The sequence below is a fragment of the Diceros bicornis genome, chromosome 7 (assembly GCF_020826845.1).
Source record: "Diceros bicornis minor isolate mBicDic1 chromosome 7, mDicBic1.mat.cur, whole genome shotgun sequence".
NCBI lineage: Eukaryota > Metazoa > Chordata > Mammalia > Perissodactyla > Rhinocerotidae > Diceros > Diceros bicornis.
The window spans coordinates 19,370,669-19,395,426 of NC_080746.1; the positions used below are offsets into that span (position 1 = coordinate 19,370,669).

A 24,758-nucleotide genomic window follows, 5' to 3' on the forward strand; every position below is an offset into this window, starting at 1 on the left:
GGCCTGGGAAAGTTGCCTACACTCCCCAAGTCTCAGTTTCCTCATTTTTAAAATGGAGATAATGATAGTTTGTCCCTCCTAAGGGTGTTGTGAGGACTGAATGAATTAACATACACACAGAGCTTAGAACAGTGCGTCGCCCACAGCCAGAGCTCGGTACATGTTAGCTAGTGCTGCCACGAGAGGGAAGTGCAGCCTGCCTGATGGAATCGCTCCTCACCTAACGCTTTAGTAAAAAGGCAAAACACGAGTTCACCATTGCAGGGTGCCAGGGAAGAAAGCCTCCCACAATCCCTGACCACAGTTTGTCCCCTCCCCCTGTCCTCCAGCCAGCTGGGAAGGGCCCCAGGGCGAGTGTGTGTGTTATGTGTGCACGCTCCAGGGGATGTGACCGACTCACCTCGGCTTCATACTGCTCTCTGGCCTCAGCCACCGCTTGCCGGTGCTCCTCCTTCATCCTGTCCAGCTTCCTCTCGTGTTCCCTTTCCACCTCCTGGCGCTTCTCTCTCAGGAGGCCACTGAGCTGCAGAGCAGGCAGCAGGGATGCACATGCAGGACTGAGGGTGGACCAGCACTCGGGGACTGAAGCACGTGAAGGTCTCATACACACGTGCAACATACACACAGCTCCCCAACGTCCCCCACACGCACACAACTACACATCACACGTACATGACAGGTGACATACACACAGCCATACCCCAGTACCCCCTCCCCACACACGTACAGGAGCGTGGGGGTGGAGAAGCACCTGGCCTCGAGGGAATAAGGCCTAAAAATGGAACCAGAGTTCTAACCCCAGCTGAGCCATCCAAAGCAAAGCAGAGGGCCCTTGGGCCAGGATGGCTCAGCTGACCGTCACAGCATCCACGACAGACACGCACAGCTGAGGAAGCAGACCAGCATTCACCTCTTGCTCATACTCAAGCACTTGGTGAACTTTCTGATGAGCTCTCTGCTCCGCCCGCCCAAGGCTCTCCTGCAGCTGGGCCTCCTCTTTCTGTTGAGCTTCCTCCATCTTCTTCTGGAGGCTGGAGACCACCTGAGGAGGCCCCAGCACAAGGGAATGTGACCCTCAGAGAGCACTGCAGAGCGGCCACGAGGGACTCACTTCCCAGGGACCCGGCGCCCACCCCCCGGGGCTGCAGGGAGATTGAGCTCCCTCCCTAGTAGCAGGGATGGGGTTGAGTTCTTCTGCTGACCAGCAGTGAACTGTGGGTTATGCTAAGGGAGCAAGAGCACAAGCTCTGTCTCTCAGGCCAGGGCCAGATGCACCTCACCTCTCTGTGCTTGGCTTCCAATGAGGAAGAGAGCCGTTCCAGCTCAGCTCTGTGCTCCCTCTCCAGCGCCGCCACTGCCTGGGGAGCAACAAAGGGCCCATGAGGGATGCAGGGCAGGAAAGGCTGGCCAGGCACTGACCCTGGTGTAAGGAAGAGCCAGGAAGACTGTCCTCCGCTCCCTCAAGCTAAGGCACCAAGGGGAACCACAGACACGTCCTTGTTCCTCTGAAACAACTCAGTCCCTAAAGTCTGCAACTAGCAAATGAACAGGAACATGAAGGCCTGAGTGGAGGGGCGTTTCAGGAAGCCTCAGATCACTGCTTCCATCCCCCTGCCTCTGGGCCAGGCCACAGGTACACAAGTGACACCCATGCCTATGAATCAGGCCGGGGGCTGGGAGGGCTGGACATTTAGCACAATCTCCCTGAGCACTCGCAGTATGAGGAAGTTCTTCCCACACCTTGTCTAAGAGCTGAAGCTCCGCCCTTCACCAAAAGGAAACAAAAGCTCCACGTGGCCTGTTACTTACTTCTGCCTCTTACCCAGAGACAGACCATCGGACTGGAGGGACAGGGAGGAAGGACAAAGGAGAAAAATCTCCTCTCAGTGTGCTAACCTCTCAAAGACAGGAGAGAAAAGGAGAGAGATGAGAGGTCACCACAGCTGCCCCTTGGGGACAGGGACAGGGCACCTTTGTCTCAGGACCTCTGGTCTGGTTTAAGTTCTTTCAGCCATGAAATCTTCCCAAATCTACAGGACATTTCCCCTCAAACCTCTTCACTGCCACTGACAAGACCCAGCTGCTGCTGGCCCAGCGGGCCTGGGGGGGAGCCTCTGACACCTGCAGTACCCTCCGCTCTGCCGGGAGACCAGGGCGAGCACCCGCCCTGAGACGGTCAGGTCCACACGTAGCAATGGGCCCAGACAGCAAGCCCACTGTCCCCCATGCCCATCTGTGCATACACCTGCTCTCCACCTGGCTCCCCACGCTGTGGGCCCAAGGCTGGCCCTTCCTCTTCCTCCACACTCAGTCCTTCCCCAGGCAGCCCAGGGACCTGTCCGAGGGGGAGGTCCCCACTCTGCTTGCTCACTCCTTTCCTCTCCCCTTCCAGCTGCTCCCTCAGCTGCTGCAAAGCCTGCTCCTTCTCAGCGTTCAGGGCAGCCTGCTCTCTCTTCTCCGAAGCCTCCATCTCTTCCTTGAGCTGCTCCAGCATCTGCCTGTTTCTCTGCTCCAAGTTGGCCCTCTCGACCTTCTGCAGAGACTCCAACTCTTCTCTCAGCCTCTGCAGGGAAGCCTCTTGCTCGGCCCTGGGCAGACAGAAGGGAACAGGAACGGGCTGTGCAGTCGGGGGGCGCCTCCATGGGGCTGTGTGGCTCACGGTGAGTACTCACCGAATTTGGACTTCATCTGCTTCTGTGCTGGACTGGACCTGGGCCCGGAGCCGCAACAGCCTCTGGCTTTCCTCTTCTCTCATCCGAGTCTCCTCTTCCTCAGTGGCTCTCTGCAGCTGCTCCTTCAGGGAACTGGAAAGGAAGGGAAAGGAAAGTTTGTTGGAGAAACCACAAGGTATTCCCTCTTCTATCTGTAATCCCTGGCTCTTGGCCTCCAAAAGCCTGAAGCCTGCCTGTGAGGCCTCCTAAATCTTCAAGACGAGTCTAACCTCAGCCTCTAGGTCCTGCTGCCTCCCTATAATACCTCTCAGGGTAAAAGGGGGGCCATCAGCTTCACCTGCCCTCGGCCACAAGAAGCAGATTACAGGCTGCTTGATCCCAGAACAGCATTTCTTCCAAAGGCTCCCCTCTGGCTACAGGTCCACCTCGGCACGGCATTCACTCAAGGACTGGGATACAGTCGACCCCAATCTGACTCTGGTTCCATAGCCTTTCACTCCCCACCCAACAGACTGCTCTAGCCCCATCAGATGACCACCATCTCTAACCCACACACTCTTCCTGGCCTCCTGGCCTTTGTTCACGCTGGTTCCTCCACCTAGAATTTTCTTCTCTACTTGACGAGCCCATATTCATTGTTCAACACTTGGCTCCCTCCTCTCAGAGAAGGCTTTCCAGCTCCCTCCAAGTTCATCAATTAGCCTTTCTGTTCCCATCACACTTTTTATGGCGATCTTTCTTATCCCATGACATTCTGTACCATGCATCATACTGCATCATAATTAATCTTTTGTATGTCTATTTTCCTTACAAGTCTGGGAGCTTCTCTAGAGAAATAACCTTGTCTTAAAATCTGTTATATCCCAGGTGCCAAACACAGTAACTGACATGAAACAGGTGCTCAATAAATGTCGTTGAATTTGAACAGTATCACCCAGCCCTAAACGATAAGCAAGCTTTGATGATCTGTGAGGCTGTCTTATTCATAGACCAATGATGGCAACCATTTCATCCCAAGCGGACATCCCCCCCGCTGCCACACACCACATCCTCCTCACGCAGCCCCACACGGCCAGGGGCTGTGTGCTGTGCACTCAGGGAGCTCAAGCCTAAGAAAAACATGATGCAGAAGACGATTTCTTTGGAAAGCTTCTGTAGTGAATTCCTAAGCCAGAAAAGATTTAGGATTATTTTCTATTTCAAGTTATCAGCACCACTGCTCTCTTCCATTATGCCAGAAAATTTGAGTTAAGTAAAAATCTTTCTCTCTAGCTTCCCCAGAAACGCTTTCTCTTTGTCCTATGGCTAAATTTTACACATAGAACCACAGAAGGTTAGAGCTGGAAGGGGTTTTAGAGGTTAAGTCCTTCATTTTACAACTCTCTTCATCTTACAACTGAACTCAATCTCTTCATTTTACAATTAAAGATACTAGGGGTCAGGCTGCCTGTCTTCCTGCCTACCTTCTCATTCAAGAAATATTTGCTACAAGGTCAGCTGTGGCTTCCAGAAATTTCTACCAAGTGGAAGTTTCCCAGCAGAGAGGAGGCTCAGAAAGGCTCCCCTTTCCCACTCCTCAGAAAGGCTAGTGTGGGGCCAGCCCAGTGGTATAGTGGTTAAGCTCACGCATTCCGTTTCAGCAGCCCGCGTTTTGCCAGTTCGGATCCCAGGCGCGGACCTACTCACTGCTCATCAGGCCACGCTGAGGCAGCGGCCCACATAGAAGAACCAGAACAATGTACCACTAGGATATACAACTATGTACTGGGGCTTTGGGGAGAAAAAAGGAAAAAAAGAGGAAGATTGGCAACAGGTGTTAGCTCAGGGCCAATCTTCGTAAAAAAAAAAAAAAAGAAAAAGAAAAGAAAAGAAAGCAAGGCTCATGTATAAACAGAAACAGGGTTCTCATGACGAACTATTTCCAAGAGAGCCAGGCAAGGCACTGCCCATAGAGAAATCACTTAATCAAGACCCCTGAAACTACTGATTTCAACTGGGGAAAAAAAAAACAAGAGCGACCATTTATTGAGCAACCACTATGTTTGAGGCCCTGGGTCAGATACTTTGGGCATGCTAGTCTTCACCACAACCTAAGACGCCCCTCTGGAGTTGGGGGGTTTGAGGAGTGATAGAAAGCACTGTCAGCCGAGCCCAGGGTGGTCAGGAAGAGAGAGGAGCCTGGTGGGCTGGCAGGGAAACACCACCAGGATTTTCTCTCAGGCACTGCCTCTCAAGGTAAGCTGTCACACCCTATTTGGGTGGGCCCTGCCCCAATTTTCAGTTGGCTGAGAGAAGGGATCCTGTGGGAAGATCTGTTCTTTGGGATGCTCCCTGGCCAGAGACCCAAGAGGGGTGATATGAGGATGGACCTGGGTCAGTGGACCCTGTGTTGGGCTAATGAGAGATTGCCCTGACCATCAGGGTACTGAGATGTTGGTTTTCTCTTGGTTTCTCTAAATTAAGCATAAACATCAGGGCGAATGTTCCTCAAGCAACAAGAGGAAGATTGGCAACAGATGTTAGCTCAGGATGAATCTTCCTTAGCAAAAAATAAAAATAAAAAATAAAATAAATTAAGCATAAACATTTTATACAGTCTTGCTAGGTATGATATAAAAATAATAATTCTCTACCATTTCTGGAGGTTCTGTCCAAGAGGACAAGATTTCGTCTTCAGTTAAATTGCCAAATAAATAAATTAACACCTTTTAGCATCTTCCCCATCCTGGGACTGTGACAGAGACTGCTAATTACCTTTTCAATATCCATCCTCCCATTTTTCCTTACTAACAGAACCCTGATTTTATTCTGTCAGGTAAAGAGGACCAGCTAAAGGACTACATTTCCCAGTCTCCTTTGCAACTAGGGGTAACCAATGAGATGTAAGTGGAAATTATTGGGTAAAGTGTCCAGGAAAGCACCTTTAAAGGGACTGAACGAGCTAGAAGGTGCTCCACCATTTGTACTCCACCCTATTCTTCCTGCCTGGAGCACAGACACGATGGCTGGAGATCCAGCAGCTATACTGGATTGTGAAGAAACTCTGAGAGTAAAAGCCAGCACTAAAGATGGCAGAGATTAAAGGAGACCAGGGACCTGGTGACTCTGTGGAGCCAGGATGCCAGCCCTAGACTGCCTTTTTTTATAAAAGTAAACCTCTAGTTCGTTTACACATAGACACACACAATCACATACACACAGGCCCAGCTCAGGCTTAAGTTCTTGTTTGTCTAGAGCCTCCCAGCCACTCAAAGAGTAGGAACCCAAAGAGAAACTTCTGGGTCCCGGGCAAGAGCACCTCACACTGTATCATGTGGTCCCTACCAATCTCACTGCATCCCAAGAGGCCCTGATTCCCATGAGAATTAAGAAAATGGGCTCCGCAGACACCCTGCCTGGGTTAATCGGGCTCTGCTGCTTATCAGCTTTGCGACCTTGGACAAGTTACTTAACCCTTCTGTGCCCCATTTCTTCGTCTATATTATAGAGTCTATAAAATGGGGTGGATAACACCTCATAAGAGCCGCTCTGAGGACTAAACAAATTAATAGATATGAAGCACATGGATCAGTGTAATGTCTCAAAAAATGTTAGCTACTCCCATTATTATCATGCTTCCCAACTCCCCCCCAAAAAGAGGAAAGACATGAGCCTTGGCCAGGGAGCCCATGCCTCCCCACAGGCCACCGAGGAGTCGTCTCGGTGGGGCCACAGGCATCCCAGTGGTCCCTCACTCCCACGTCACTGCGAGGCCCCCGGCAGCTCGCCCAGGGGGAGGGGCAGGACCTGAGAGCCTTCTCTTTCTGCTGGTGAAGCTGCAGCATCTCCTCCTCCTCCTCCTGCCACAGCTTCTCCCGCAGCTGCTGCATCTTCTCTCGCTTCCATTCCAGGAGCCGCCTCTGGTCTTGCTCGAGTTCTTGGGCCACTGCCTCTTCCACAGCCTTCAGCGTGGCCTCTGAGAGCTGCTTTGGGGGAGCCACAGGCTCTGCAGATCGCCTACCAAGGTGGGGAACAGCATTTCACTAGTTTTAATATCCACCGACCTTTTGGCATCAGGGTTTATACAGACACAGAACAACACATCCGGAACCCTAATGGAGGGCCCATGATCAGGAATCACATATGCAAATCAGGTGACCCAAAGGCAGGCAGTGAGTCTGCCCTCTGGAACATACAGGCTGCATTTGCTCTTAGGACAAGCCCCACTGTGGCTGTCTAAGGCCCCACGAGCCTAGGGAGAAGGGCAGCCCATAGCAGGCTCCCAGTAGACCCGGTAGGTTGTAGCCCAAGCTGAAAACCTGAAGCTCGGGCTCAAGAGCTGGCAGCAGCAGGGAGAGAGTGAAGCTCTGTCCCTAACAGAGTCTTCCCGAGATTGGCTCATGACCCTGTTTCCGTCTCCCCACCAGGGCTCTGCCTGCACCTTGAGGCTCATGTTCACAGTTTGGGAAGTCCCCAGAGGCAGCTCTCTGCCTCCCAGACTGAACAGAGACCAATGCATATGAGGCAGCAGGAGAAGCCACAGCATGTCTCCCAACCCTGAGACCTAAAATAGTCCATGGAGGTCCAGGAACGGGAAACCCCCCTCCCACACTGCCAAGGAAGCCAGGCAGGAGACCGTCCCTAAGCCAGAGAGAGTAGCAAGAGAGCAACAGGAATGCCACGCTCCATGTCTCCCCAGTGAGGCCACCCTTTCATCTGCTTAGAGCTAATTCCATTTGGAAATGGGTAAAGAAATCCAGAGCTAACCTGGATTCATAAGGTGAATGGTAAGATGAGGAATAATGGTACTGGTTAAAAAGATGTCTATAAGGTAAGGAAGGTTGGTATGTGGCTTGTATTCTGGTTCTTGAAGGAAATACCCAAAGAGAAACCCCAAGAACATTGGGAACAATGAAAACATAAGCAGGACAAAGTATTTCGCCTTCCAGAGTGGATTTCCTAAAGGCCATTACTTGTTTGCATTCCCAGGTCCCTACTCTTACGTTAGGAATCGGGCTCGCCACACAACCACCACCCTTCTCCCTCAGTGCTCAGGCTGCGGCAGCCCTGGCACGGTGGCCCGGCCGACCTCAGCAGCATGTGTGCATGGCCCAAATCAAGGACTGAGGCAAGAGTTGAACAGGAGAGCCAGTCCCCCCTGTGGGGGATGCAGAACTCCCTCCTCCCTTCAGTGCCAGCACTGCAGCAGATGGAAGGCAGCAGGCAGGATCAGATGAGAACAGCAGAAGAAAACAAGGGCTTTGGAGTTCCATTTCAGCCCCTTGAGACCAGAGAGAGAAGGAAGACATAAAAGGCTACTAACGTGTCTGAGATACCATTAAGATCTTTCCTTCCCCTTTTCCTAAAATCATAACTCAGACCAGAAACAGTCTTGAGCTATGCCTTCAATCCTCTTCTGCTCCCAACTCCATCTCCTCCGTCCTTCCAATATCCAGCTTCCTCTCAGTCCCCTGACGCAGCCCAGCTGATGCAGATATAAGAGATGTGGCTGTCACCTCCTCTGAGAACCCTGCCCTCGAAACAGCCTCCCCCTGCAGCTCTCCGCCTCATCAACCCTCCAACTCATTTCCAACCTTGGCTGCAAACATCTTTTCTCCTTGAGATGGTACCTTTTAATGTCTCTCTCCCCTGTGGGCTACACAGCTATGCAGAGCCCTGGGGACAGAGGCTGCGGAAAGATGGGGCGTCAGAAGCGTGGCGGCGTGTGCCCAGGCTACACACACCGGTAAACCTGCTTGCACACTTGGCGTGCAGGCAAACGGGGCTGTTCTTCAGTGAGCCTCTTCTCCTGTCCCCCCCTTAGGTCCAAGGCCGTCAACAATGGGCCTGAAAGGTCAATGAGACGATGGGAAGCTGCGGACTCCAGAGGAAGAGGCAGGTCTGGTTTCTAGGCCACTCCTCAGGTATCAGCATCAGCGAGACCCAGTTTCCAACAGTCAGTGGCCAAGAAGAGGCTCTGTGGGAGCATAATCATTTCAGGCTGGCCACCAAGCAGCTCCAAGACTGTGAAGGAAAGCCAGGAGGGAAGGCATTGGGTAGAGAGGGAGAACAGGGAGGGGAAACGGTACCCAGAACATTCTGAAAAGGCCACACTACCACAAAAACTGGGATCACAACCCAAGAGTTCTTGTCTCCTCTCACAGTCAACCCAGTGGTTTTAATTCATTTACCGTCTCTCTACAAACACTTCATGAAAGATGCTGGACGACGAGGGGAGGATATCCCTGTTTCCCAGACCCAGGCCTTCTGGCCACAAAGCGTGCCCCACGGTGGCTGCTTGCTGGCCCTGCCCAAGCTCTCTGGCCTGCCCTTTGCTCCTACCTCCTCCTGATTCAGCTTGACAACATCTGTGAAAAGTGACAGACTGTATTAATCATGTTTTTTTATTTTCTATATTGTATGATGTTTTGCCATCTTAAAAAGCTTGCTGGACAGGAGACATCGCCCCTCCCAGCCTAGGCAATTCTTATACACAGCAAAGGGAACATGTCTTTCATATGCAAACCAACCAATCCCCAGTCTATACTCCCAACTAACTCCTCATCTAACTCACACCAAGCGGACACTTCCCCTGCCCTAAGTCACCCAGGGCCAGCTACCAGGCAACTAGAGACCACCCCACCCTCACAGCCCAGAGCCCAAAAAAGCATTCAAACTACCCAATCCTAAACTCTCTCAGGGCACTCAGCCCGCCTATGCCATTCCTTCCCACAAAATCCCCAATCAAGACTCTGGGCCATGCTCTCCCTTCTCGCCTCTTCTGCCTCCTGACCGGCCCTGGTGCTTCCCCATGTGGCCTGTGTGGCACGGCAGGCCCTCTCCTCCCTGGAAATGTAGTAACAAATTCTTCTCTCAGTGGCCTTGGCCCCTCCAAGTTGGTCACTCAGTCACCTCCATAAATTACAATCCCACAGGTACAAATGAGATACAGACACAGAGACACTACCCACAAAACGCAGAAATCAATCCATTCCACTGTAGCTGTAAAGATTAACAACAAGGAACTTAAGGGGCCTGAAGACTCAGGGAAGGAACAGAAGACATTTCCTAAGGGTACTGTGTAAGCTGAAATTGCATGGTCAAGGAAAGTGTCTCTGAGACCCCAGCAGGGGCAGCGTCCCTGACACAGAGGAAAACACCAAGTGAGGGGACTTGTCAGCCAAGGCAGCCGGGGAGGAGCCTCACCACCCAGCTTCCCTCCAAGAGGCCTGAAAGATGCCCTCTGACCTCTGACTTCTGCCCAGAGGGTCCTCTCTCTGAACCACACTCACTTCCTGTCCTCATCAAAAGCACTCTGATCTGGCTGTCCACAGTCACCAAGGAGATTTGGGAAAGCCATGTCATTGCTCAGCATCAGAGCTGTCACTGTAGGATATATCACCACCTGAAAAATGGGGCTCCCCCTTCCCTCCATCACCCCTGCAGTGCTCTGGTGATGACATGAGATCTTGAGCTCATGTGCCCTGCCAGCTCTAGGTGACACTTCCTGTGAGTAATCAACACATGAACCTGTCTCTGCTCAACAGCCAGCCCTGAATCCTGATGACTCTTAATCCTTCTGTACTGCTCAGTTCACACACAGTAAAAACTGCATAACCCTGGCACCTGTCTCTCTCCACAGAGCAAAAAGGAACGGTGGCTGCAGACTGAAAGTCAGAAGTCTGGGGCTCCAGTGACTAGAGTCTAGTCCTCATTCTGCAACTGACTAGCAATGTGACTGTGGGCAAATCCCTTCACCTCTCTGAACCTCAGTTTCCTCATCTGTAAAAGGGGGGAGAGAGGGGAAGGTGCAAATAGGAGGAGAAAAGCTAAATGATTTCTAAGTTTTAAAAGTGCTTGGTGCAACAACATACGTGAGCTTTGAACTCACGCAAACGATACATACTGTACACTGTACAATTCCATTTATATGAAGTTGGAGAACTGGAAAGATGAATCTACGGGACAGAAGCCAGAACAGTGGTGAGCTGGGGCAGGTGGATTAAGAGGAAAGGGGCTTGAAACTTCCTCGATGGATGGAAATGTTCTACATCTGATCTGGGTGGTTGTTACACAGTGTATATATGTGTAAAGATTCATTGAATTGTACAGTTCAGATTTGTGTACTTTTGTGTATATAAATACCTCAATAAAAATTTTCAAGAAAAAGAAAAATCATGCTTGGTAGAGGGGAAAACCTTATTTACCAGGTTTCTGGTAACGAGCCAGGAGGTACCCCCTTGCTCCCACTCTTGAACCCCAGGTCCTGACCAGGTGAGCCCCGGGGACCTAAGCTAACCCACAGGAGGACCAGTGACGGCTGCTCACGTCCCCAGCTCTCAAGGCTGCACACAGAACCAGGGGTACACTCACCCTCCCCCAGCTCTACCGCCAGGCAAGGGCCAAAGCAGCCCTTCCCCACCTCCCAAGAGTGGACGAGCACTAAAGCAATCCACGCACAGCGGAGGACAGGGACAGACACATTGAAACTGGCCCTTACACCTCTGGAGAGATTGGCGGGTTGGGGCTGACCGCCACCTTCTCCTTGGGCTCCTCCGCCTGGGAGTGCGGCTCCATGTCCCTCTCATGGGTGGCAGGTGGGCTTGGGGTCTCCTCCCTTGATAGCAATAAAGAAGCAACAGTGTTAAAGCCAGTAGGAAGGCGAAAGGCTTCAGACGTACCCTATTCGGGGTCAAAGGGCTGTGATGGAGACAAGGGCGGCAGCCTCAACAGAGCTTCCCTATCTCGGGTCTCAAATCTCACTCTTCCCTCCCCGCCTCTTCCAGAACTGTTTACACTGAAAACCAACACTCACATCCCATGTGGGCCGCAGAATGGTTATGGCGCCCAAGGAGAGCTCTGCACACAGCAGGTGTTCAACGGATGCTGTTGATTGAACATTGCTGCTGCTCAACTTCCCCCAGTGACTCATTCCAACTGGATGAGCTCTAAGACCAGCATCTTTCTCTTGCCAGGGGAACAGAAGAACCAGCAAATATACACCAGGCTCTGGACCACGCTAGGGAGCCAAGGTCCTCTCAGCTGGCCTTAAGGAAGCCTGGACTCTGCACCTCCCTCTCCCTGGGGCCTAGCACACAACAGGGCTCTACCTGGGTCTGCTGAATGACTAGAGGTGGGATGACACTGGGAGGGAGGGGGCTGGCAGATGGGGACTGGGAGAAATGGCCCCCGCAGCAGGAACAATGCAGCCGGGAAGACAGCATTCTCTGCCCCAACCCCTGGCAAGGCGGCAGTTGGGTCAGAAGAGATGCTTCCTCATTCAAGAGTTTCTAAGCTACCCTAATCAGTCTGTGCACCCCAATTTTAGCTATAGACTGAGGACTAGGAAGAGGCAGATTTCCTCACTCCCTAGCTCATGTGAGACACTAAGAGGAAACCTCTGTTGCTACTGCTTAGGCTGCAAACCCACCCCAGCTCTCCCCACTTCTCCAGGCCTGCCACCCCCACCCCTGTCTCCCTCAGCCCCAGCACACACAACTACATACAGGACAAGCCCACCACCACCCTGGGGGGCTTGCAGCTCACCCTTACCTCTGCAGGGAAACAGGTGGGATGGGGCTGCCTGCAGAGTCCTCCCCAGGCTCCTCTGCCCCCTTCCGCTCGGGCTGCCCCTCACAGGCCTGTGGAGGCCCTTCTTCAGTGGCCTGGCTGTGAAGGGGACTCTGGAGCCGCTCCCCACGCAGAAGTGGAGGAGATAACCTGGTCAGACCAGCCAGAGCAGCAGAGTCAGGCCCCTCCATTTGGAGAGCAGGAAGAGAATTTGAGAGTACATTATGTGGACCTAGGTCCATTCCTCTTCCCAGGCTGGACCCCAGTCCTCGCCCCAAATGCGTGGAGAACCACGGAGGGCAAAGCAGGCAGGAGAAACTCCCCACTGAGCTCTCCCTTCGCCTGGACTCGACTCAGCCTTCCCAAGTCCCCGCACGGCATCTGCTCAGCCCAGGAGTGAGAGCTGAGCACACTCATTGGTGTATCGGTTCCCAGAGTTCACCATCACTGGGGCCAGGGAGGGATGGAAGAACTGAGCAGAAAATAGGGAGAAAAAGAGAACCCAGACTCAAGTGATCAGACTATAGAAAATTCATGAAGCTATAGCTTTAAGGAAGTAAGGAAGCTGATAGCTTTTCGAGGTCCAAAAAGTAGAATGAGTACCCCTCATCCCTTCCAGGGTGGCAGCCCTTCTCTTCTCAGGGGCTCAGGCCTGAGAAGCTGGAAGCCCCTGTCACTCACGCACACTCACACACACACACACAGTCAGCTGCAGCCATGTCTGACGTGGCAGGGCCCTGGCTAGAGCTCTGAGTTGCAGTACCAACCCTCTAGCATGGCTCCCCTAGACCTACAGCAGGCAACTCGAGCCCCGGCCCATGACCAGGCACACACATGGCTTAATCCAATCTAGCGAAGAGGACAGAGCCCCGGGCCCACAATCATGCTATGCACACAAAGTCTCACCAAATACACCCAGCAGCACTACACATTCCTGTCTTGGTGCAGAATCAGAGGGTTTGCTCATGCACACACACATATACGCACACACACATGTGCGCACACACGCACACACATAGACTTTGCAAGGCCATCCAGTGGGTTCATCATCTGTCTTCAGGCAGGGGCACACTGAGCCACACAGACCAAAGCCAAGAATTCTGCCCAAGTCCATGCCATCCCAAAGGTCCCTGAAGGTGGCCTCCCATGTACTGTACCTCTCCAAGCCTTTGGACTGCTTGCTCTGCAGCTCTTCTCGGCTGGACTGGCTGTCATCCTTGTCTTCTCTTCCCAACCCCTGGGCCTGTAGGCAAGAAACAGTAGAAAGCGTATACCGGAGAGATCTGCATTTGGGTCCCTCTGACTCTCATGCCTAGGAGGAAGCAGTGAGAGGTGGCTCTCAAGTGGATGAGGACCACTCAGGATACAGAAGAGAAGGGCTGTCTACTGTACAATGAGCCTCCTGGGGTTCTGGCTAAGCCCCCAGGCTCGCAGCTGCTCCCTACTGGCCTGGGGAGGATGAGTCAGACACCACAGCCACTGCATGCAGAGCCAGAAGCCAGAAGCTGAAGGAGAGCACACAAGAAAAAGAAAATCCTGCCTCCTGCTGTTGAAAGTCCTCACTGTCAGTTGCAAAGAGAAAGCAGAGACATCCACGGATCCCCAAATCCACAGAGGCCCCAGACCTCCTGTGCCAACGACATAGGGGGATGCTGAAATTAAGTGGGCAGAACTGGGGGCAGCAGACAAGTACATTAAAGAGGAAGGATCCTGAGGAGATGGAGACTTGGTGAAACAAGAGAGAGCTCTACTCCAGACAAAAAGGGCACCATCTGGGCGCTTGACGCGAGAAAGACAGAGTGCTCCTTTGCTGCATTCCGAGTTCCCCCAAGCACCCAGGCCTTATCAGTGGACAATGATGGCCCCTTCCCAGTCAGCGATTATACCATCAATCCAAACAAAAAACCCAAATCTCATTTTAAAGCTTGGATGTCTAGGCAAATTTAGCAAGCTGGTGAAAAAGGGGACTACTCTTGATCATTTTAAATTATCTGCAGGGGTGGGGCCACAGGGGCACAGTACCGCAGTTGGCCTGGACTCAATCCTTTGTTCTAGCACTTCCTACCTTGGGAGTCTGTCTCCTCCACTACGAAATGGGATAGTAAACCGCAGCTCACAGGGCTTCTGGTGAGGATTAAATTAGATCATGTGCATAAAGCCCAACTTCTGGCCCAAAGGAAGCATGCCACAAACGTTAGCTCCCCTACTCACACTCCTCCACCTTCCTCCAGCCTAACACACACACAAAAAAAAAAAGCTTTGCCAGAGCCAGTCCTCATTCTAGGACCTCCACTCCTTCTGTCACGCTGACAGGAGCCCCGTCTGTTCCGGGACACAAGGGTTAACAGGAGAGATGGGGCAGGAGACCACTCACTCCATCTTCCACAGTAGGCTTCTGGCCGGGCTGGTACACTGCAGTGTTCCCAGCCCTGTGCCCACAGGCCCCCACGCCTCTCCACTGGCAGCCTGAGCCCCAGCAGCTGTGGCCGACTCTGCCATCTGGATGGGCGAGGAAGGGCAGGCCCTGAACTAAAAGCCAGCTCCCCCAAATTACATTAAAAATAGAAATGAGCACCTCCTGGTGCCTGAAGCAGAAGGGCTCCCTGCCAGCGCTGCCACTCCTAATCGCATCAGCCTGGGCAGAGCCTGCAGACAATGGCACGGGCGGGCAGGCCTTCTCCCGCCCACCCTTCCCCTCCACTGGTCAACTCGCAACTTGTCTTCCCCCACAAATCACACCAAGCTTAGCAAACAGCTCCCTCTCTCACTTTTCAAGGAAAAATAAACCACACAGGCCAATCCATTTAAGAAACTAAAATATAAGATGGGTAACATAGTAGGGTGATGGCAATCAAAGTGGGGGGATTGAGCCCTGAGTTAGAAAGGACCAGCTGCAGAAACAGTCTGTCTGTTTCATCTTCTATATTTCTGCCAGAAATTGAACTAGACCCCTGCTAGAGAAAAGGGGCTACCTTCGGAAAGTACCCAGACAGAGGTCCTTGGAGGAGACTTTTACTTGACTTCTAGAACTTTTTGCCCCAGAAAAGGAACCAAAAGAACCAAACAAGGAAATCGGCCATGTCAGCATTCTTCAGAAACGGGAGACAGCAAGCACGTCAGAGGCCTCTGGCCGAAGACTGCACAAGACACCACTTCCCCATCCTTGACACAGCTCTGGACTTTGTTTTTATGATCCTGTCCCCAGTTAAACAAATAATGGTGCATTCATAAAGCAGAATGCTATGCAACCAATAAAAAGAGAAAGGTAGATCTGAAATAACTTAGAAATAAGTCAAGGGTCTATTCTCAAATTTAAAGAGCATAATACCAAGCAATTTTATAGCACAGTCCCAATTTTTGTGGGAAGAAAATAGATACATGCTTATACGTACACAGAAAAATTTCTGGAAGGGCACACGAAAACTGTTAATGGAAACAGTTAATAATCCCCACCTGTGTAAGGCTGCAGGAAGTGGAGGACTTGGACCTTCCGTGTTATGTGAGATAACATTATGGTCACTTTTATAATTTATTATAATATTCATTATGTTTATAATTCATTATGAACATTATCTTGACCGTGGTGGTGGTTTGAAAGGTGTATGCATATGGTAAAATTTACCAATGGTACACTTTAAATATTGTCTAGCTTATCGCAGGTCAATTATATCTCAATAAAGCTGCATAAAACAATTTTTTTAAGAGAATATGGAAAATGGGCAAGAGCCCCTAGGAAAAACAAAGGGGACAGCACGTTCAGTTCTGTCTGTCCCACAAAGAGGCTGCTGCTCATTTCTCCAGCTCTGCCTCCCTGCTCAACCCCTCCACGCCCTGAAGACGGGAGAGAGCTGGAGACTGAGACCCACAAAGGGCTCTACGCAGTCAGCCAACCTGAGCACCCAGCACTGCTCTATGCTCCAACATGCTGGTCATGAGATATAGCTTAGGGCTTCCTCTGCCAGGGCCGGCTGCCTCAGAGGGTGCCTCGTGAGAACCAAATCCAAGCCGGGCCCTGCTACTGCTTTATACCAAGTGGCATGACCCGAAAAGAGGCTGGCAGCCTTATTCATTTTTAGGCAGGACCTAGAAATCTGCCTTTTTTAAAGCCCCCAAGCATTCCGATACTGGCCAGGTTTTGGAGCCAGGGCAATGGAAATCCACCCTGCCCGGCCAGCTTGGTAACTTTCCCAATTATCTATTGCCCAAGGTGCCTCACAACTCACCTGCTCCAAACTCTTCCTGACTAATCCCACCTGCCTTTGTTTGCGCCTTCACATCCCTCCAGTGCTGCAAATGTGGTAACCAAGGTCCAGCAGGGACCTGGTGGCTGGGCAGTGGCCTAGGAAGGCTTATTAGCCAGAGCTGAGAGGAACACGTCAGGTTCACACACCACACAACCGGCCTCACAACACTACCCCATCTCCAGTGCTCATTTCACTAACCGCTCCCAGGCTTGATCCACTGAGAACACCTTGTTTGTTTCACCCAAGAAAATTCCGTTTCACCCAAACCAAATGCTCCCTTAAACTTGCAGAGACTATGTGCCAGAATCTTTCTTCTCTTAACAAACCCCAGAGGAGGAAAAAACGATCTTCTTGGCTTCAAGCTCCTTAAAGACAGGATCTCTGTCTGAGTCATCTTTGTGCCCTACTCTGGGTCATCCTTGTGCCCTACTCTGGGTCAGATGTCACCCATGCCCACACGGAGCTTACATCTGGCTGGGGAGACAAAGAACAATAAAACAAAGGCAGCAGCACTAAAGGGAACAAAGGAAGAGAATGATTCATGCTGCCTGGAGGAGGTGACGTCAGAGGTGGAACTCCAAGACCAAGAAAGCTCACAGGGACAAAGGACAAAGGGGAAGCAGCACAGTAGGCAGAGCAGTGAAGGAGGTGGATGGGGCACCCTAGGAACTGTGAGTGCTGGACACAGCTGGTGCATGCGAGGTGGGCTGAGGATGAGGCTGCAGAGGTTGGATGGGCCAGGTTGGGAAGTGCCTTGAAATCCGCAATCTACACAGCACTTTGCACAGGACCAAGCAATCGATCCTCAGTTGCTAAATGAATGGATAAACAGACAAATATATGGGGTGGGGGGACAGTGCCTTAATTCATAGCAGTGACAGAGGATCAGAAGCCCCTCCCAGGACCGTCAGGGCCATGCCTTAATGAATTAAAGGAAGGCAACTCCCAGAAATGCACCCTGGGATGGGCAGAGCTCAGACCTTGGTTTTCCCAAAAAGTGAGGCCCCAGCCCAGCCCACCACCCAGAGACTCACCTCCCAGCGGGCTCCACCCCGGACGGGGGAAAGCACGGCAACATCCAGAAGGTGCTCCGAGATCCGGCTGCGAAAACCAAAGTCCTGGAGACAGTGGGGATGGGGAGGTCAACTCTGCCTTCGTCACAGTCAGCACCCACCAGGGCCTCTCCTCTACCCCTAACCTTCCAGAAAGGCACCTACTATGTGCCAGGTGCTGTGCTAAACACTTCGACATCTACTAATTAATTCAATCTTCAAAATAACACTGTTACTAGATGGAAAGATGTGTGATAAAGCAAGTATGGGAAAATGTTCCTTGTAGACTCCAGGTGGTGAATATGTGGGTACTCACTGTAAAATTCTTTTAATTTTTCTGTATGTCTGAAATTTTTCTTAATAAAATTACGGGGAAAAGTAACCCTGTGAGACTGATCCTCTTGCCCTAATTTCACAGAGGAGGAAGCAGGTTTGAGAGCACATGTACTCTGCCCAAGGTCACACAGTTGATAAGCAATGGGCTGGGGTCAGATTGCCCTGGCTGACGCCAAAGCCCGAGCTCTTTGCATGGCACGTGCTACAAAGCCGTCACTTTCCAGCTGCCTCTCCCTCCTGGTGCCCAAAGTACCCAGAAGACCTGTGGGCAGCTTGGAAATGAAACTTGATAGGCTCCTCCCAGCTTGTTCTTTCCCCTTCCCATACTGGTGCCACTCTGAACAATGGAGATTAATTAGCGGTACTTCCTCCACAGGCTTCTCTTTGGGACAGACAGCAAGTGCCCTCACAGATGCCAGCTCCCCCGCTGCCCTTTGGCTGCCATAGAACCACGGTCCCACCCCCTCCAAGCCGAGGATCCTCACCGGGCTAAGTGAAGGATTGCTACCTGACAGCATGCTAATAGGGACAGTTCTGTCATCAGCCCTGATAAATGGCGGGACACCCAGCCAAGGTCTGGTCCTGCTGTCCATGGCTTCCTCCACCTACTCCCATAGAGAAGAAAAATGCTGAAGGGCACATTTCTCCACATGGTAACTCCCTTAGAAGGGCCAGGGCCCTGGCTTCAAAGAGTTCTGTGACATGGCTATTCTTCATGACAGTTTTTGCCAACAATGACTTTTTTGCCTTCCCTTCCTAGCTTGTGGGTTTTCTTTTTTCGTGACATTTTCCTTTCAGTTTGAGTTCAACTCCACTTAATGCAGCTGCCATCTGCCTCCTAAGCCCCTGGCTCAGTGAGGGGCTACAGCACACAACTTTCTAATTCCTCTGCGCCCCTCGTATCATTACTGTTCATCCCTGACCCTCTCCCACTAATCCCTTCCCTTTGATCAGCCTCCTCCAAACAGATGGAGCACAACTTCCAGAGGTAATGCTCTGCCAAAAAGCACCCCAAACTACTCCCCTTAGATACAGAACTGGCAAATGCAGCCGGGATACAGCAGGCTGGGCGAAAGGTCTGGGGCAAAGAAACCACGGATGCTGGCATCGCAGGACAAAGTCTTAACTTTGGAAATGAAACCACAGCATCCCTCCTGGCCAGAGCCTGATGACTGGTCCTCACCATAGCTCAGTGATTCCATAATCATAAGCACGGGCATGTGTGCACACAAACACGTGCACGTGCACACACACACACAACCAGTCTCTAACCTCCTAGATTCATGTAATGTTCCTGCTAGAGCCCAGAGGCAATGATCTCACAGGCAATTCACACAGCAGTAATAGTAATAACAGCTACATTTATTTAATGTGTATATACTAATGTTTTACATTCTTTACCTCACTGTCTTCTCACAATAAACCTATAACATAGGTAGTGTTATCTTTAGTTAATGGGCTGAGAAACTGGAGTTAGACAAGACCCAGGTGTGAATCCTAACTTCCCCACTTACAAGCTGTGTGATGCTAGGCAAATTACTCAACCACAGGGACTCACAAATCCATGCTCTTCACCACCACTCTGCTGCCCCTCATCTCAGACTCACCAGGCCAAGGAAGGACTTGGGGTCAGAAGCAGCCGAGTCTGAGAGCTGTAGTTCCTTCACGTGTTCACTAATTTCTGACTCCTGGGGAAAGAGACCCATAGAGAAGTCGCCTGGAGCAGAGCATAGAGGGTCATGATCACTATCCAGGAAATTCTGTTCAGGTCATGCTGCCAACACAGGGCGGAGCCCAAACTAAAATCCACCTCTTCTGGAAAACTTGAAAGAGGCCTGTAGACCCTCTCATTCTCTCTGGACACATGCACCAGGCCCCGGCCCACTCAGGCTGGGCAGCCGAGCTGAGCACAAACAACCACACGATGACTTAGGTCAACAAGGATTGACTTGTGTAAGAAGAGCCGAGTGAAGTGTAGTGGAGATGGTTAGAAAGTTGGCAACAGGGAGATTTGATGCTATTCTAAAGAAACAGAATCAGAGTATCTTTTCCAGGAAGTAGCTAAAATCTCTTTAAATGAATTTCCTCACCATCTACCTAGAGGAGGAACAGGACTAAAGGTTGGAAAATCGAAAATGCCAAAGGCTCTCCGCACTGGGTCCTACTGTTGTCCATTTGGGTCATTGGTCTGGTCTTGCCAAAGCAAGACTCCCGTGTATTGGATTGGTTCAGAAAGAGCCACAGAAATCAATGAGGAGTCTTCCTGTAACCTAATTGGCCAATGCTGGGACAGGACACTCCCAACTGTCCCCCACCCCCTCAACATTCTGCTCTCTCTATAGGAACTCAGACTGCCGCAAACATGACTGACCCCAAACAGATGTCAAGAAGTAGAAGGGGAAGCAAAAAACAGGAAGAGGACATAAGTAGGAGAACTGAAGAACATAAACATCCCAAGAGGGTGCCAATGGAAAAGCAAATTTCTGCTCTGAATTTCTAGTGCCAGCAGGTTTGGAGTTTCATTCAGGATTTTCCTGCCTGCTGGGTCCCGGCATATTTGTCACAATTAAGGGTTCTGGCTGATGTTGACAGCCCAGTGCAGGGTCTCAAATGAAGCTCTTAACTCAGTAATAAAGATGTGGGGACAGGAATTTGCACAGGGTTTAACAGAGCAGCAGAGGGTCGTAGCCGGCAACAGCCTGTGGGACAAAGTGACTTACTTCACTGGCATCTGATCTGCTCTCTTTCAGGACAGAAGCATCCTTCTTTGGCTCCTTTGCTGCCTCTTCCTTCCTGGAACCCTCCTCTCCTGCATCTACCGGGTCCTCTGGTGCTTCTTTTTTCTTGGCTTTGGCAGGCTGATCGCCCCCAGGGTCCACCCCGAGGGTCACCAGACTCCTGGATGTCCCAGGATCACTCTTCTCATTCTTTTCTTTTTCTGGGAGCCAACTTGCCCCTCTTCCCTGTCGCCCTTTGCCATCGGCACTGCTCAGGCTGCTGTCTGCACCTTGGCTGAAGAGCTTGCCGGGAGTAGGGGGGCTGGCAGCATCTGAATCAAGAGAAATGTCCTTCTTCTCCTCTGGCTGGCTTGTTCTGGGGGACTCCTAGGGATCAGCAGACCATGTCAGAAAGGAAGACGTCAGGAATTAATAAAAGGAGTTTAGAGACTTGGTACAAGATGGAGCTGCCTTTCCTTGACTCCTACAGGCCAGTGCTCTGATACCAATGGTTATCAAACATCCCAATAGCTTTTTAAAATACAGATTCCTGACCCCATCCCAGGTCTACTGAATCTGAACTTCTATGGTGATTTGGATACACTAAACCTGACCCCCATACACTGATGGGCTTGGAAACCACTGCATTGGACTATACAACTCCATCACCACCTACCACGTCCTCAAGTAATAAATCTGTCTCTTTCCAGCCCGATTAGGCAAATCAAAAGATTGCAGACTCAGAAACCAATACTTAGTTACGATGATGGAGAATCACATGAGAGAAAAGTACCAAAGTCTAGAATTTATATTCTTCATTTTTAAAAGGCAGCAGGGAAAAAAATACCAGGAGGGTGCCCTTCTTCAATAGCAATGAGGCTGGCTCTCTCCCTAAAGCCTCCCCTGTACAAGCAACCCTGGGGACAGGGTCCTCTGACAGAGGACTGTCAACTCAGGTGCTCTGAGAAGCAGATGCCAAGAGGGGACTAGATGTGTAAGAGATTTATTGGGGGAAATGCCTATGAAAGATAAAGAAGGTGGGGAGAGCCCTCAGAACACAGGTCTGAGACCTGTGACAGGAGAGGGCTTGAGTAAGAAGAGCCTCGGGCCACAGCACAGTTCTGAGACAGTCTTGGCCAGCCCTGCGGAGAGTCCCCAAGCAGGTTACCCATTGGAGGAGTCCCGCATCAGGCAGAAATGGCCCTGCTCTAGGGGCTGTTGAACTCCATCAACAAGCAAGGCCTTGGCCTGAGCCAGGATGGATCCAGGTGCAGCAGATGGAGGCTATCAATCCACTAATGTCCCCTCGGCAGGGTCTCCTGAAAGGAGATGTGGGCAGCGCACCTCTACAGCTGCCACACCTGCTTCTCACACACAAACCTCACTTTAAAGACTAGGAGAAACCCTTAGAGCCAGCCAAAATAGAAACAGAAAACCCTCCCTTGGAAATACAGCCAGCGATCTCTCCTGGGCTCAGGCAGAGGAGCATTCCTCCCAAACACATCTGTGTTAACACTCGGGCTGCCAGTCTGAACAATTTCTGAGCAGGGATTTTTAAGACTTCCTGATTCCCTACCCTGGAGACTCAAACAAGGAGCATGATGACCAGAGTCCAGAGGTCCAATGAGGCCTAAACACGGCATTCATCGATGCTGTCTGTATGTTAAAGGACCTGTTGAACCCAAAGCCATGACCACGCGCCTGCAGGTCTGGCAGCCTACTAACAAGCTAGCCCAGGCTTTCCAGGAACAGTTAAGAGAGGCAGAAAGCAGAGCAGCTCAGAGCTCAGCTTCAGAGACACACTACCAAGGTCCAAAGTCTTGGCCCCACGTTTACAGTGACCTTAGGCAAATTATTTTACTTCACTGTGCCTCAGTTTCTTCCTCTAAAATATGGGGATATGGTAGGACCTACCTCAAAGGGTTAATGGGAAGATTAAATGAGTTAACACTCATTAAGTGAGTTAAAGAACTGGGAACTGTGCCTGGCGGACCATAAGTGTTCCATAAATGTTAAACTAAGGTTTTATGATGAGACCCACACGCCCATTCACTGACCATCTTATATGTGCCAAATACCAACCTGGGAACCCAAATATGAACAAGACATAGATCCTGCCCTCAAGGAAGTCAGCTGAGTATGAAGAAAAGTGAAAGAAGTCCCAGGTGGCTCTGGTTATGAGCCTTTACTACCCAAAGCAAGGGGCATTGGACAGTGGTGATACTCTCACCAGCCCCAAGCCTGTCCCAAGGAGAAAAGCAGAGGGTGAAGGAGAGAAGGGGTGGGCCTCCCTTGTGCCTTGGCAGCATGAAGGCAAGGCATGTGCCCATCCACCCAACACCCCTAACCTGTAGCATGGAAGAAATCTGCCATGATCACTGGGCTAGGAGAAGAGGGTGAAATGGGCACCTTCTCTTCAAGAGATCTTCAGGTGACGCCAGGCTTTTTCATCACACTATCTCGAACAGTGGCCAGCACTCAGCAGGAGCTCAATAACTGTTCTGTGGCGCTCCATGGACTCCAGGAAGGACGTGGGAGTTTCTTGGGGTGGGTGAGGGGTGTCTGGCCAGCCACACTCCCTCATTCAGCAAGCAGGGCCAATCCACCCTGGCCATGCTCATCCCACGAATAAAGAAAGGCTCTCTTGCTTGAAGGAAGGAGTGAAACCTAGCCCCAAGACAGCTGCCTGGCAACAGGGGTTAGGGGACAGAGGAGATGTCAGACCACAAAAAGTGCCCATGGCCTTCAGGATAAAGTTCACACCTCCTCACTTGGCCCACAGCCCTTCCTGGTCCAGACCCTGCCTGCCTCTCATGGGTCATCTCCAGCCACTCCCTGCACACATCTCCTCCTGCCTGTGAGTAAACATCATGCTATTTCACCACTTTGCCATGGTCACTCTTCACATACACACACAATGCTACCCTGACAAACTCCCACTGGTCCTCATAGCATCACACCTTCCAGGAAGCCTTCCTCGATCCCTGGGGCAATTGTCCTGAGACGAGCCTTCCCCATCCTCTCCCATAACAACTATTATATTTTAATTGCTGATTTCCTCATCTGTTTCCCTCATCAGATCAGCTCCCTATTACCCTCAGTGCCTAGTTTCTGACACATGATAGGGGCTCAGTAAATGCTTGTTGACTGAATTTTTAATAAAGAATAAGTGTGTCATGCAGATATAAGAGTTGAAGCTTCCCTTCCTCCATAAAATGGCGATGTAATATTAATTTTACAAGGTTATACAAGGATCAAACTATATTATATTTGTTATAGTGCTTATTAAATGGAAAATAGCTAAACAAATGTTAACTATTAATATATTCAAAATGACAGAAAAACAAGTAACCTATCAAAAATCAGAGGACCCCAGATACAGGTAGAGATTCCTATTTATTTACATGGAGAGAATACAGACAAGAACGTTAGGCCCAGTCTATGCAATTCTCAAGCTTAAGTTCCTCAAAAGAAGATTTTCACATGACGGAGCTTATCCTATTTTATCTGCCTAAATATTAAAACATGGCTAACATCAAAATAAACAAGCTTGCATTTTCTGCATCCATGTCGACTAACTGAACAACACGACAGCCAGCAGTACATCTTGAGGGTTAGGACAGCAGAAGGAGAATAGACATGTGTTGTAGATTCTCCACAAATGGATGAGCGAGAGCCGAGTGTCGGGAAAACCCATCTGACTCCACGCTCCTCTCCCTTCACTCAGCTCCTGCTCCTCATCACATCACGGGGCCCAAGGCGTGAGGCCAGGCCCAGGATGCACACTCCAGGCCCCGGTGTACAGTCTCCTGTGTCGGTGTTTTATGGGGTATACAGGGGGACTGCACCCTCAGCACAGCTTTGCTCTCAGCTCATTGTGCTCAGACTCCGTCTGTCTCCTCCGGTCACAGCCCCAGGTGCTTGAGTATCTCAAGGCAAATTTCTGCTGCTTTTTCAAAAGACTTTGCCATCTGCACGAGGACGGGGGTGTAGAGAGTGCCTGTAGCAACCATTTCATGAATATTGAACATATCCCCCAAAAGCCATGAGGTCTCCAGTGCCGCAATCGCCCCCTCTGGCCCAGAGCACGGAGGGCAGGGGCTCCTATAATCCACACAGCTCAGGAGGGAAGGAGCGGAGGATGGGGGAGCTGAACACGATGTCTGTGCATTGATCCTGTTCTGGAGA

General features: G+C 51.0%; 1 protein-coding gene across 11 annotated transcripts in view; it reads right to left on the reverse strand.

Moving 5' to 3' along the window:
- The window catches only part of CEP164 (centrosomal protein 164), a 63,951-nt gene that overhangs the window by 10,270 nt on the left and 28,923 nt on the right, over window positions 1-24,758 (reverse strand). For 6 of the 11 annotated variants that reach the window (XM_058545141.1, XM_058545137.1, XM_058545139.1 and 3 more), the window contains 12 exons: window positions 20,574-20,957; window positions 19,461-19,541; window positions 17,500-17,583; window positions 13,379-13,464; window positions 12,204-12,371; window positions 11,152-11,268; window positions 6,459-6,668; window positions 2,673-2,804; window positions 2,372-2,588; window positions 1,281-1,358; window positions 911-1,042; window positions 401-523 (listed from right to left, as the gene is read on the reverse strand). In XM_058545141.1, the coding sequence (XP_058401124.1) occupies window positions 401-523; window positions 911-1,042; window positions 1,281-1,358; window positions 2,372-2,588; window positions 2,673-2,804; window positions 6,459-6,668; window positions 11,152-11,268; window positions 12,204-12,371; window positions 13,379-13,464; window positions 17,500-17,583; window positions 19,461-19,541; window positions 20,574-20,957 (1,812 nt within the window). Of the gene's footprint in view, window positions 1-400; window positions 524-910; window positions 1,043-1,280; window positions 1,359-2,371; window positions 2,589-2,672; window positions 2,805-6,458; window positions 6,669-9,315; window positions 9,498-11,151; window positions 11,269-12,203; window positions 12,372-13,378; window positions 13,465-17,499; window positions 17,584-19,460; window positions 19,542-20,573; window positions 20,958-24,758 lie in introns of those variants that run through there. The other 5 variants (XM_058545142.1, XM_058545143.1, XM_058545145.1 and 2 more) reach the window with 5 other exon arrangements.